We start from the raw sequence: 14,780 nt of genomic DNA on the forward strand, positions 1-14,780 counted from the left end.
ATGATGCAAGTGCCCTGGGGCATGGCACCAGAAGCACCGCAGGTCCCCCAGTGAATAGAAAATCCACACTAAGGCCCCCTGATAAGGAATTGCCAGGCACCCCTCAGCCTCCAGCCGTGCTCCCACCACCATCTGGATCATAACGTGGTGTCTGAAAGAGTACATGTGATGGAGGCCGGGGTCTCAGCACCCCAGCGGGAGGGCTACCACTGGGGAGATAACTCTCCCCAGAGTTTGGAGCTGGGAGAACAGGGCCCAATTGGGGATATAGGAAGGGGATGGAGATGAGGACCACCGTGGTCCCCAGCTCTTCCAGAGGCTCGCTTTCCACCACGAGCCCCCTCTCCACTGCCTTTTGTGTGGCAGCCTCCGAGGCAAGGAAAAAGACCCCTTTGCCATGAAAGCGGGAGGCCGCCACGATCTTAGGGGCTCCTACCCAAGCCAGGGCCTGCACCCAGGTCTCAAAGTGTAGGTTCTCCCACTTGGGCAGTTGGTACTTCACCGCATGCCTGTGGGTGGGTGTCAGAAAGGGGGCCCCACCCCCCCGAGCTGGAAGGGCCGGATGTGGAGGGTCCAGGCCCCCCAGCTTCAGGTCTCCCCGCAACTGCCTGTGCATAGCTACGGTCCCCCCTGCTGGGAGCCACATTGGTGGGGCCAGGGCTAGGGCTAGGGACAGGCTGAGTGTGTGTGCTGGCTGGTGTAGCGTACCTGGTCCCCTCAGGTACTGGTGGTCTAGGCTTGGGGGCAGGGCCCTTGCCCTTCCCACTGCCCTTACCCTTGGTCCCTGACAAAGGGAGATAGGGCTTGAGAGCCTCTCCAGGGGTTGGGGGGCCTAGCCCTGTTGGCTCCCTACTGGAGTCCCGCCTGCCCCTGCAGCAGAGATTGCAGGCTTCTCCACCCCCGGAGAAGGTTGGTCGGACTCTGCCTCCGGGGTGGAGGCGGCAGGGGCATGCATCCCTTTGGCTGGGATCCGCCCCCATAGTGGGGGCTGCAAGAAGCTCTGTGGGGGCATCTGCCCCCCCCCCCCAAAAGTTCCTGCCCTGCTATTGTTTCACATGAGGGCAGGGAAGACAATAAAGGAAAACAAAATATCTATTGGGACTGGTGAATCTAGTAGAAGCAGGCTGGGGTTGTGGGGGAAAAGTGGGGTAGGGAGGAAGGGGGCTGAAGCTCACTGAGCTATAGCCCCACATGAAAAAAACCAGGAGGACTATGCTTTGAGAATGTGGGGGAGGACACACACACACACACACACACACACACACACACACACACACACACACACACACACACACACACACACACACACACACACACACACACACACACACACGGCAGGGGGAGTGGACCACAGGATTTACCACACAAGGGCAAGAACACACAGATAAGGCTGCTGAGGCAGATACAAGAGATGGTTGGAGCAGTGAAGGGTCTTGTTTGTTGAAGATCTGTCCAGGAGCCCCTCGAGTCTCCAGCCAGGCACTCAGTAGCAGAGCAGTAGGCAGGAAGACAAAGTAGGATCAGATGCAGTGAGGTAGCTGTGGGGGAGGGTAGGAGCAGTCAGTCAATTAGGGAGTAATCCAGTGCAGGTTTGGTATCAGGTGGTCCAGCAGGGAATCTCCCTCTCTCCTGAGGGTGGGCAGCACCAGAAACAAGGGCAACAGCAATAGCAGCAGTGATGGTAGGAGCTGTCCAGTTCAGCCACTCAGGGTGTGTTTCTGGTACAGTTGGAGGTGAAGTGGGGGTTGGCCTGCCAAGGCAGCTGGTGGAAAGTGAGCCTCTAGAAGAGCTGGGGACCACAGTGGTCCTCATCTCCATCCCCTTCCTATATCCCCAGTTGGGCCCTGTTCTCCCAGCTCCAAACTCTGGGGAGAGTTATCTCCCCAGTGGTAGCCCTCCCGCTGGGGTGCTGAGACCCCGGCCTCCATCACATGTACTCTTTCAGACACCACGTTATGATCCAGATGGTGGTGGGAGCACGGCTGGAGGCTGAGGGGTGCCTGGCAATTCCTTATCAGGGGGCCTTAGTGTGGATTTTCTATTCACTGGGGGACCTGCGGTGCTTCCGGTGCCATGCCCCAGGGCACTTGCATCATGAGTGCCCCATGGGCCAGGCAGGGAGGGCATCCGCGGGTCCCACTGACAAGAGGGGTGCCCCTACCACCAGCACCCCTCCCTGCTCAGGTCCCCCTGGCATCCGAGCCACAACTACGAGCCCTGCCCCATGAGCTCAAGGGACCCCGCCCCCCAACCAAGTTTGGCAGAGTCCTATGCCACGAAGCCCCAAGCAGCCCTGACTGCTGCTGCTACTGCTGGTGAGCGTGGGGAGCTGGGGCTGGGCAGGAAAGCTGAGGCAGGCAAGGCACCTTTAGGCTCTGGCAGTGATGGTGGGGGAGGGGGCCCCAGGCAGCACAGGCTCCCTCCCCAGGCTGTCCCCGGACCGTGACTTGGCAGCAGGCTGGAACAGGGATGTGCTGGGGTGTGGTGGGCCCCTCCCTGAGGAGGGGCAGCAATGTACAGCAGAGGACCCCCTCCAGGGGGGAGGGGGGGAGCAACAGCAACAGCAGCCACCCAAGGTAAGAAGGGGTATGGCCAACTTACTCAAAAAGCTATGAGACCAAGCCAGCAGCTAGCAGTAGCCAGAGGCAGGAAAGGGCCTGGCTATCTTCTCCCCAGAAGCTCCTGACACCAAGCTTGCAGCAACCAGCAACAGCTTAAGACAGGAAGGGGTGTGGCCAACTTCCTCCCAGAGGTTCCTCCCCCAGAAGCTCCTGAGAGCAAGTAGCCATGAGCTGCTGGCTGCAGATCCAGGAGGAGCCAGGCAGGGTAATTTTGCCCCAAGTGGCACAATTTGCTCCACAACAAAGTGCATGTCCAGGCACACACACTGAGACAAAAACCCCCAGCTCAAATTTGCAGCGCTTCTATTTGAGCTGCTGCAAGCATATGTTCCTACATGTGTGGATGCACCCAGAGATTTCAAATAGAAATCCATAGTTGTGGTCTTTCTGAGTTCTTTGCAACAGAAAAATGGCTCTATTTTTCAGTAGTCAAAAAAGAGTGAAAACTAAGCTGGGATTTTCAAAGGGTGCCTTGAGTATATCCAGGGGTCCCTTGAGTCTAAAAAAGGTTGAGAACCTCTGGTTCAGAAACATGAGACGTGTGATTTTGAGATTAGCTTTTATTGATAAATGTCATTGTTCCTTTTGTGTAGAAGTCTGGTCATGCAGGCTTTTTTGTATTTGCTGAATAGACTTCAGATCCTGCTCCATAAGAACCTGAAGCACTGACTTCCATGGGTGCAGGTTTGAGGTCCACTTGAGGTCTGTGGCCAGTTGTTTACTGAGTCACACCTTACCAAATGCAGATCAGCCAGCTGCCTGAGTAGTCTGTCAAATATGTACCAGGTGTAGCAATAAAATATTGGGTTTAAAAATAGAATAATCTCTCCATTGTGACTAAAGGGATAGACTCGCACTTTTTTAAAAATAGAAGCAGGAACATTCTCATTAGAAAGCAAAATATTCAGTTTAGTTTACAAATTGCAAAACACAAACTGTTAAGCATTTATGTCCAGAATTCTTTCCACACCAGTTTTGCCTCCAAGTATAATTGTATTAGGTCCATCAGCAGATTCAGATTCCAGCTGTTTTGTGTAACCAACCCCTCTTTCTTGTGATAATCTCCTCTAAATAATTTTCAAATCTCTTTTTTTCTCCGTCCCTGTTGTCTACTTTCCTGTTACTTAAGTCTTTGAAAACATCGTCTCTTCTTATATTATCCTTTATCCATATGGGATTACCCAAATATTTGAGTTTCCTTTGCTGAATTAATGCAGTTTATTTTTCTCCATCTGTTAAATAATCCAACTATCTCCTTATGTTAAAAAAACAAAAAACAAAAAAAAACAACCTCACTACCATCCTATCTTAAACAATCTGGGCAATGCTTCCTTGGAGTTACTTTGAAGTCTTTGAAATTCAACATCTTTGTTGTCCCAGTTAGAAATTAACTTTTGTGGGACACAATCCAGACAGATGTTTCAGCAAAAAGAAAAACAGAACCTAGCAAAGCTGAGCTATTAAAAACCGCACTTATTCAGAACTGTAGTTATTTTGAAGTGTAGTTATTTTGCATGTTTTGTCCTCTTAGTAATGAGGATCCAGCCTACAGAGAGCTGATCACAAGGAATGAGTGAAGGATAAAGTCTTCTTGCAATGTGCTTGTAAATTAATTCTCCCAATCTTTAATCATCTCTGCTATGACCTGTTCTTCATCACTATGCTGATATGGAATGTGGGTGACTGAGGAATTTCAGAGCAAAGGTGATGATGCATTTCTGCTTATTCAGGATTAAACCTTTTTAGATGAAAGGAAGGTATTTTAATAATTAATTTTGTATGTGCTGAAATGAAGAGTTAATGGGCCAGCACCCCAACTGATGTAATTGGCTATAGCTTTGTCAAAAGCAAAGCTACATTGAGTTATACCAGCTGCAGTTCAGATGCAATACCTCCTTTATTTAATTGAATGTAATGCCAATGAAAGGTTCAGAATTGATAGTATCCTTAGTAATCGGAGGCTTCTGTCTGTCTGCAAAATTGACACGCTATGTGCAGGCATATGCTAACTTCACCAAAGAATTTTTCCAGTGAACCTCCTTCTTGAACTCCATCATTCAGTCTTTGTGCCTGTTTTGGTCCCGTGGCTGAGCCTGCCTGCAAGGGTGTTAGGCATTTGGCAGGCTCTATGAAGTAGATGTTTCTGCACTAAGGACTGGACTGTGAAAATCAATTTTGCACAGGGGAAGTAGAGTTAATGCTTTGCCTCCCATAGATTTAACTTTCAAAAGTAAGCAGTGCAGGGAGGAAGCTGTATAGTCTTCTCATTGAGTGTCTTCTATTAGTCTTTATTCTCGTTTTTTATTTTAGAAATGGCTTTCTGTATTTCTCCCTGTCAAGTGTTTTGTGAAATACTTTGTACAAAGGGTATATTAGGAAATCAACTTGATTTGAAACATTTTAATGTTTATAGTAAATTGATGTAGCTGGGGGAAAAAGATGCATTTAAAATAAAAATACCTGCCATGTTAGTAAAGCTGCAGATTATTATAAACTGAATTTTAAAATCAAATTTACTCTTCCCTGTTTTTTTGTAGGAAAGAGTATGATTTCCTCATCTTAAAGAGAGGGTCTGGTTTTACTTTCTGGTTCTCAAGGGTTAGCATGGTGCTTCTGTTCTTGGGCTTCCAACACCCACCTGAGAATGCAGAAATGCAATCGAAATGCATTCATTTTAAGCTAAATGTTGTTTTTCTCTGCATGTTAGGTTCTGTAACTGGAGATTCAAGAAATATCTGATCCAGGACTTCGTGCATTCTTGTTTCCCTCTCCTGTAGATCTTAAGTAAATTGGGGAGTGTTGTGTGGAGGTGGGGGGAGTTTGTGGGGGGTTCCGAATTAAATTGGTTATGTCTCACACTAAAAGACAGGATTATTTTCTTTTCCAGCTGGTAAGGGGAGTCAGCCCTGTCATCTTTGGTGTAGCTGTAAACATGACTTGACCGGTGATTACATTCATGGCTCTTGGCTGATCTGGTGAACCATGGAGCTCAAAGTATGGGTGGATGGAGTCCAAAGAATCGTTTGTGGGGTCACTGAAGTAACAACTTGCCAGGATGTTGTGATAGCCCTTGCTCAGGCTATAGGTATGTGAATACATTACTTGAATTCCTGGGAGTGGGTTGGGGTGTCTTTGTATTTTATGAAACAACACTGAAGATAAGGTTTTTCCTTCTTTTGAGCCCTTCAGCATTTAGTTAAATTACATAGCTGTAACGGGGCGCAACTGACATCTGAGAGAGGGAAACATACATACACACAGGGTTCTATCATTTGTCTACAGCAGAGAAACTTTTGGTGTTTGTTTGAAATCTCCGAACTTAAATTCTACATCAAGTTATTCTCCTAGCTAATAACATACTACTGTTTTGTGTAGTGTTTTTCAATACAACCCACATGCTGTCTCTGAGAGAACTTTAACAACTAAGTTGTCAGTAATGGTTGCTAAGTTCCGAGGAAAAACTGAACTAACATAAAATACTAGTGGCAGACAAGGTTCTTTGGGTAAATCTGATATCTTTTATTAGACCAGTTCAAATAGCTGGAAAAATTCTTCTTAGCAAGCTTTCGGGTATAAATACCCTACGTCAGGCTGAGGAAGCATCTGCGGTTGGTGTACTCTCTTCCTGGATGGAGTGAATAGTTGGTCCTTAGATGAACACAGCTACAACCCTATAAAATATTACTGACACTCACTGAAATTATATATATCCATAGGCGATGTGTAGCAGGTGCACGTGCATCCCCTGAGAGCACTGTCGCCCCCCCTGAGAGTAAGCATTCTCAGCTTAGGCGACAGGCAGCGGGGGCAGGCAGATCACTGGTGCCCCTCTCTCGCCCCTCCCAGAAGTGCTGCCACCACTGCCAGACTTGACATCTGGCCATGGGGGGACCCCCAGGTTGGCAATCAGCCACGGGGGTCCTGCCACAGCGGGTAGCTGCAGACAGTTCCCATTTGGCCCACCCTCGCCGCTGACACTGGCGTGGCCACCTGTGAGCAGTCCCCGCTTGCCACTGCCACACCCCACTGCTGACACCGCCACCGCCTGCAGGCAGTCGTCATGCCCCCTTCAGGAACCCTGCTTCCTATGCCCATCCCAGACCAACTAGAGCAGGCATCTCTGGCACTGCATCTGGCATGTGAGAGGGTGTGGGGTATCCATGGGCCCAATTTGGACAGCCCAGTTCGGTCAGCTCCATGCCATTCTTCCTGGCTGTGGACCAATTCTGTGCCGCTCCCACCTTCTCATTTCTGCCAGCACCAAGTAAAAGGTTAAACACAAGCTTTCATGTAGCTTATGTTGTAGAGTTGTCTCCCCTCCAGATTGTCAGGAATCTTTTTCCTTCCTAGAATGTCAGCGGTATATTAAAAAACAGTACCCACTTTTTATAAACGTTCAGGACCTAGGGAAGCCCTCATGGGGGCTTTTGTGTAGTGGATGTGAGCTATTCTCTGCTGACCACCTTCTTGGCTGGCTCTGATCTTTCCCCCACCACTTTGCAGGGTATGTCCTAGATCAGTCATATAGGCTTTGCACAGCCAATAATTATCCATCTCCATGGTTTCTGTTGGTCTGGCTGCAAACCTCTGTAAATGTTCTTTTGTTTTTCATGTCTGACAGAATATTGTCCTTGATTTAAAAACTATTACAAAGCTGCACAGGCTTCTCTGACTAACCTGGAATGTGGAAAGCAGCAGGTATCCTGCTTATGTTGAATCTCAACACCATCAGTACTTGCAAACTAAGAAAAGTCTGATTTTTGCAGTATCACAGTGTGGTGAACGTACTGGCCCAAGGGACCTGACTTATCCCTTGTAAGATGCTCATAGTTTCAGAAGCTATTTGCATCTTCCTCTTTTACTAAGAATAGTGACAGTGTAATTTTCTGATATATTTTAACACCTATTTTCTATGTGGAGGAGTCAGAGAGTGCTACCTTTCACTATTTTTTTAACTTCATCTTCCATACTACATTCATTCTGTGTTCAGTATTTGGCTTGCACTCATGTGTTTACTCCAGCTTTTTTCTCTCTAACTCCTTGCTTTGGAACTACCAGGCTTACCTGTCTTGCAAGATCTTACACACATTTCATCTCCATGTACAAGTGTCATTCCTCCAGCTGTCTCTTTGACACTGTTCCACCAACATTTCCTGTCTTCCCCTGCTCAAGCAGAGTGGCTAAAATTCTCAGACCACTCACAGCTCCTTCTGTTCTGGCCTGCCTAGTCAGGGGATTTCTGATTTTTGTGACTTCCTTTCCATGCAGCACCCTCATTGACTGTTAAGTGGCATTGGGTTGAAGTCCATATTTGTTAGAAAAGGCTCTGAAGAATTTAAAAATTTGTGTAATGCATACACAATTTGTTAAAGCAGTATTTTTTTAGGACCACAGTGATTGCTTTCAAAATTTTGGTGTCAGACCAAATGTTTGAGGTACTGGGAAGAAGAACCTTATGGATTCTGGTACAAATGGAAAGCAGGAATGCTAGAAAGCTTGCCACAAAGTATGTATTGGATGCTTTAGGTAGAAGATCATTGCAACTCAGACAGTCATCACTCACTGACATACTGTTCATTACCATATTTCAGTCCTATTGGCTGGAATGAGTCCTTTCTTTTTTCATGTCCTTCTGACAAGGTATTTACCAAAATTTGCAGATTCATTGGAATCTGACAGGCCCAGGTCATGAGCACTTCTGCTATGACCTCTAACTTACGACCTCCGGGCTATCAACTGTGCACCTTAATGCCCATAGCACCACAGCCCCAGCTGCAATGAGTAATGAATGAAACTAAAGGTCAAGACTGAAGTGCATAGGTAGAATCAGTGGGGCACAAGGGTTCAGAACTGGAGTGGTAGAGACTGCTTCAGATCAGGAGCAATATTGGCTATGTAGGAATGAGACTGGGGATCTGCAGTATGAGTCTCTCCATAGTATACTTTAGCTCAGGCAAGTTCCCTGCCCAATCCTCCACTGTTGAAAATTACCTTGGCTACAATGAAATTAAAACTCACACAAGTCCACTTCTTATAATAAGAAATATAGAAGCATGAAATGCTCAATAACAGTTTGTGTGGAGATAAAGTCCAGGCCTCAAAGACCCACTTATTAGGTAAGCTAAAATGGCTGGAGTAATTGGTGGACAAACTAAGTGCACCCAGTGAGCTAAATCTGGAATAACACGCGTCAAACAGTTCACTTGGAGGAATGCCATTGGAACACCATTGAATCCAATGGAGCTATGATTGTTTATCCCTAGAGGAAGGGGAAGTCTGATTCTGTGGCAATTAATAGTTCCGTCTCAGAGGTAGATCTAGGGTCTTTATCTGTTGTATGCATGCTGTGTGCATGCCCATTTTGGTTAATCCAGTGGTTCTCAACTTTTTTAGACTCAAGGCAGCGCGTGAGCTCCGGGCGGGCAGCAGCAGCAAACGCTGCCCAGCACGGCAAGCGGGGCAAGAGGTGCAGCTGTTGCCGCTGTGCACAGCCCTGATGGGTGAGCCCAGAGGCGGCGCGGGTCCCAGGCTGCCAGCGGGGGCAGGGAAAAGCAGCCCCTCTCCTGCCCCGTGCCTGGCACCCTGCACTGCAGCCACTCACAGCCCATGTGGGGCTGCCTGTGCCTGCTCAGGACAGCCCCACATGGGCTGCGAGCGGCTGCAGCAGGAAGTGCCAGCCACGGGGTGGGGGAGGGGCCGCTTTTCCCCCTGCACTCAGCACCGGCTCCTTCCCTGCTGGCGAGCAGCGGGTCAGGGCTGTGCGCTGCCCCCCGCCTATACTGCAGGGCACTGGGGGTGAGCGGGTACAGGAGCACGGGGCCCACACCCATGTGCCAGGGCCAGCTCCAGCAGGGCCCAGAGCAGGGCAGCAGGAGTACAGGGTTCCCGCCGGCAGGGGCTCTATGAAGCCAGGCCAGCTCCTCGCTCTCCCTGCTAGTGCAGCCCAGCCCAGCCCAGCTCCACAGACCCCTGCCAGCCTGCGCCCTGCTCTGGGCTCCACTGGTGCTGGCCCTGGGACATTGGTCCCAAGATGGTGACCAGGGAACAGGGCACCTGCCAAGCGGGGCTACCCATGCGGCCCTCGACAGCTTGCCACAACTTGGTAAGCGGCTCTCTGCCCGAAATAATTGCCTGCCCTTGGTTTAGCTTCTGCTGAAAAAAAAAAACTTCCTAATAGGATACTGGGAAACAGTGTTATACTGACCAGGTTTGTCTACTAATTTGTATGTGCCCTGTTTCTGAGTTATAAGATAAAGCTTCTACCTGCAGTGTAAGTCCACAAAAAGCCAATTTTATGATAATGAAAAACAAAGATTCCTTCAAAATGGTAAAAATAAAACCAAGCAATACACAGTTTGAATGGAAAAACATGAATCTTGCTTTTAAATGTTGTTAAATGAAATAGAAACAGGAATGAGCACAATGGAAAAACTGGCTTGTGTCTCCTGGCAAGAAAGTTTATTTTTTAACCAGCCTTGATGATTTTTGCAGGGCTTCTTATTACAAGCTACACAGTACAGCTTTTGGTAAAGACAACCTCCTCTTTCCATTCTGAAAACCAGAACATCAGGAGGGTCTTTTTTTCCCCTTAAAATAAAAAAGGAAGTGTGGGGGGAGGTATTACTATTTTGCATTTCTTTGTACTACCATTGTGTCTACAATTCCATATACACCTGGTTAAGCCCTATTTATCCGTAAGGTCAAGCCCTGCTTTTCTCATACAGATTGCATTGCAGGTTTGGGCTGCAGAATAAAAATTATCTGTATCCTGGAGAATACACAATGATCTTCTTAGCTGATTGGAATAGGAAGGCTTAGCTTGATAGCAGTGAACTTTTTAAGAATTTTTTTTTTGCAAAACTCCTCTTCTCTGTAGTGCTGAACATGCGTTTGTTAGTTAATTTTCCCTGCAGAGAAGGAACAAGATGAGTGGCAGTCATTGGTACACTTGTTTTTTCAATGGCAATTTCCTCCCACTCCTACCCCCTATAATGACCCATTGCATTTGTTACATTTTCTTTCCCCTCCAGGGAATAAATGGGTCTTCGATAGTCAGAATGACAGTGAATATTTGTTTCATGGAAAAAGAATAGTTCAGTCCCCAGAAGGGTAAGCCTGAATTCCAAACCAAAGCTTTTTTATGCTTTCTATCTTAGCCACAATTTCCTGTGGAAAGTAATTAAAATGACAGGATTGGGCTGTTTTAAATATGGCTGTTTTATATGGAACACAATATCAGCAGAATATAGGCTTATTGCACAAGAGCCACAGCTATCTCCTTTAAAAAAAAAATGCCAACCATCAGAGCACTTTTATTGGTTTTGAGTATTTGTTTCCTCACAAGAGAGCTAGACAGACTATTGAAAACATTAAAGATTTGTTAATTATGTTCTATAAATATGTTTTATAGTATTTTATGGCTTAGCCAGAGTTATACATGGGAAATCGCATCACATCACATCACTTTCTTTTTTGCAAGTAATTTCTACTAAAGCAAGCACCAACATAGGCTGTGAAAAACACATTTAAAAGCTCTGAGATTAAACTGAGTCACAGCCCTGAATCAAAAGCGAATTAGAGAAAAGTAGTGCTATCTGTTTATATACAAACAAAAGCTGATATGTTGTCATAGAAAAGCACTGGGGCAATCGTATACTTTGAAGTTAGTACAATATAAACTCACTTCTGATAATGAGAGGAATTGTTGAAACATTCTTTGCTGCTTCTAAAGGCATCCATTAATAATAAAATCAAGTATGAGAGCAGCAGTATTCGTTGACCCCACACAGACCCCTGTTCTAATAAACTTTTTCATGGTTTTTCCCCCATCCCTAATTATATTAACATAAAAAGTACATTTTTGCCGTCCTTGTAAATGAGAGAGTACTTCATATCTAGTTCCACCTATTAGGCCTGTATGTGGCACTTAAGCATCCAAGGCCCCCTCTACATGTTACAGGTATTGAGCAAGTAACTGAGAGCAGCAAACCCGTGCACAGTACCTATCATGCCATAGAAAGGTTCAACCAGTTATAAAGTTAGACCTTGAAAATGTGTGCTGACTTTCTAGCTGGTTGCTATTCAGCTTTAATTTGCATGTGTAGGAGGGTTTGTTCCTGTGGCTGGGAGCCCCGTCACCTGATAGGGCTCCCAGCCACAGGGGTGCACCAGGCACAGCCAGGGCAGGGAGTCCTACAGCTGAGGGGACTCTCCATTCTGGCCATGACGCGCTGCCTTGGCTGCAAGTTCTGTCAGCTATGGGATTCACAGCTGTAGGAGCTTTTTTACTTGCCAGTACAGAGGGAGCCCACTATGGTGATCCTGGGCTCCCTCTGCACCAGCAGTAAGGCATGGTAGGATCTGATGCTGGTTTTCACAATCACACCTCCTGCCATAGCCATGTGCGGCACGGCTGGAGGCACAATTGCGTGGATCACGCACATCAGATCCCATGGTGCTTTTAACTGAATGTCTAGAGGGCTCCAAATGCAATCAAATTCTACCCTGCTCAAAATCTTAAGAAAGCATTAATGCTTTAGTAGTGTTCCTTCATTGTAGCATTGAGACTAAATTATAAAAAGTGGTGTGAAGGAGGAGGAGCTACCCAGCTTTTATATTAATGTTTTTTTGGAGACTTGAACAGAATTGAATAGAATTGCACTTAAATCTGAATATGTGGTAAAGGAAGTGTCCCAGTATGTCTTGTTCAATGTGGAGCATGCAGCTGTGAGCTTGATCATATTTTTTTTAATCATCAGATCTTCCATGACTTGTTCTCTGACCCTAGACAAGATACTTATTCAAATCTCATCCGTCTTGCTTGACACCAATCTATAAAATGTGTATACCACGTGAAACTTAATGTTTGTGTAGTATTTGAAATCATTGGATGGAAGAAAAACAAAATATTTCCTATTAAACCAATGCTTTGTCAGATTATAGGAATTAACTCTTTACTAATGCTTTTGTTATAGAAGCAGGAGAAACTAAGTCACCAATCCTGTAAACCATTGTGCATGTGAATGCATTCACACACGGGAACAGTCCCACTGAACTCAGTAGAGCTTTCTGCATCGGTGCAATCAAACGTGGGGATACAGTAGTTACAGGTCTGGGGTCTAAATGATTGTCATTACTTTCTGCATGGATGGAGATTGGCATGAGCTCAGCTCTAGCCCCTAGTTTAAGGCAGGGGGCAGGGTTGTTCTAAGCATTTAATGGAAAATGTGTTCTCAGGATGATGATAATTTTAAGTTGTTATAAATAACTAAAGTCTGTGTCATGCAGTGGGTAACAACACCAGCTTCAGATTTCAAAGATACTGAGTGCATATCTTACTAAGTTGTTTAGTATGCATTAGTATTAAAACCACCAGCAGTTATTTTTCCATCAATGCTAGGAGTGGTTCCAAGTTCCCACTTTGCTAAAGCAAAAAAAAAATTGAACCCCAAATGGTTCACATGTTTAAAAACGTGTATTTAAAACAGTGATTAAGCCATATGTGATCTTTTCTATAAACAGCTGCATTAGAAAATAGAGCCATTTTAAACTGTCATAAGACAGAACTAAATTTGCCTCTCTGCCAGGGTTAGATGATCACATGCAGGAGATCCAGGTAGGCAGCAGAGGGATCAGCTTGACTTCGCATCTGTTGCACCCTCAACAAGATTCCCCACGAGCAGGGAGGGTAGTTTGGGTTTGGGCTTTTTGTTTGCATTCAATATAAATTGTATCTTAAGATATATTCAAAATACTGGGTCAGACCTGAGGTCTGCCTGGCTTAGAATCTTGCTTCTGACAGTAGCCAACATCAGCTGCTTCAAAGTACAAAAGCCTCCGCTATAGATGCTTAAAGGAAATTTCCCCCATTGGCCACTTCCTTGATTTCACCAAGTTCTTTCTGGTGGCTTCCAAGCCTCTGAATGTTTGTTATCCATATATGTGTCCAGACCCTTTGGGTACATCTACATAAGACACTAAAAGCTCAGTAGACTAATTCTACTGCTCATTAGCGTGTCACGGCAAAAGCAGTGCTCTAAAACACAGTAGAATTAGTCTACCGTGTATTAGTGTCACCTAAAAGACATGTGTCGGCACTACTATGCATTATGTCAGTGTCTGTTAACATACAGGTACTAACATAATGCTGAATACAGCGAATTATGTTAGTACCTGTTATTACAGGTACTAAACTTAATGCACCGAAATTATGGTGCATTAATGCACATGTAGGTATGCCCACTGAGTCCTAAGAAGTGATCTCTTATAGGCAGCAAGTTCCAAAGCTTGTGTGGAAAGTGTTTTTGTGAGTGGTAAATTTGCTGACTATTGAATGCTCCTTTGTCCTGGTAATATGGCAAAGTAAATAGGAATGCCTATTTTACTACTTCTGTACTGTTTATAGTTCAGGCCTCGCAAATGAATCTGTTATGCCAGTCCTTCATACAGTATGTGTTTTGTTCTTCTGTCCCAACTCTCCATGTCACTGCAGTCTGTTTTACCCAGTGGTTCTCAACCAGTGGGCTTCAGAGGGGTTGTGGGTAGGGCACAAGGGCAGCTACAAAGGAAGAGATGTTACTTGACTGTGCTTCTGCACTAATTCACAGACATTTAAAAGGGCATAACAATCAGGAAGTACAGATGACTGCTGGTCTTAGAGCCAGATTCTCTTAAATGGATGTGTATTTTCTGTAATACTTTTCTGTAACACTTCAGCACAAAAAGTAACGAGGAGGAGGAAAATATTTTTAATTAATATTTTGTTAAGCATATTAAGTAGGGTACAATAGGATAGCATTTAGGCACCTACATTCTCTCAAACACAAATAGGTGGAATGGTATCTGGCCCTTAGCACTTGGTGGAAACTTAAACAATTAATTCTTTTGCCACTAGACTTTGCTGGGATCCATCCAGAATCACACACTGTTGTTACTACTATTTCTCTGTATTAGTGCTGCATCCATAATGGCACACGGGATATGCAACAAGCAAGATTGATTTGGTAATAGATTTTATTGGACCTGTTATATAATTAGGAGAAATGTTAGACCAACTTGCAGGGACAAAATGCCCTTTCTCTAGGTCTGGGAGAGAAACAAATATAGCCAGGCTAAATACCAGTTAGAACAACTAATTTTGTTTTAAGCCCAATATATAAA

The 14,780-nt window shown here is 45.5% G+C and overlaps 1 protein-coding gene across 4 annotated transcripts in view; it reads left to right on the forward strand.

Moving 5' to 3' along the window:
* RASSF8 (Ras association domain family member 8) overlaps positions 1–14,780 on the forward strand; it is a 196,826-nt gene that overhangs the window by 162,514 nt on the left and 19,532 nt on the right. For 3 of the 4 annotated variants that reach the window (XM_059726607.1, XM_059726608.1, XM_014607324.3), the window contains exon 2: positions 5,509–5,706. In XM_059726607.1, coding sequence (XP_059582590.1) covers positions 5,604–5,706 — 103 coding nt within the window. In that variant the 5' untranslated portion in view covers positions 5,509–5,603. Of the gene's footprint in view, positions 1–5,339; positions 5,406–5,508; positions 5,707–14,780 lie in introns of those variants that run through there. The other variant, XM_059726609.1, reaches the window with a different exon arrangement.

This window comes from Alligator mississippiensis, chromosome 4 (assembly GCF_030867095.1).
Source record: "Alligator mississippiensis isolate rAllMis1 chromosome 4, rAllMis1, whole genome shotgun sequence".
Lineage (NCBI taxonomy): Eukaryota > Metazoa > Chordata > Crocodylia > Alligatoridae > Alligator > Alligator mississippiensis.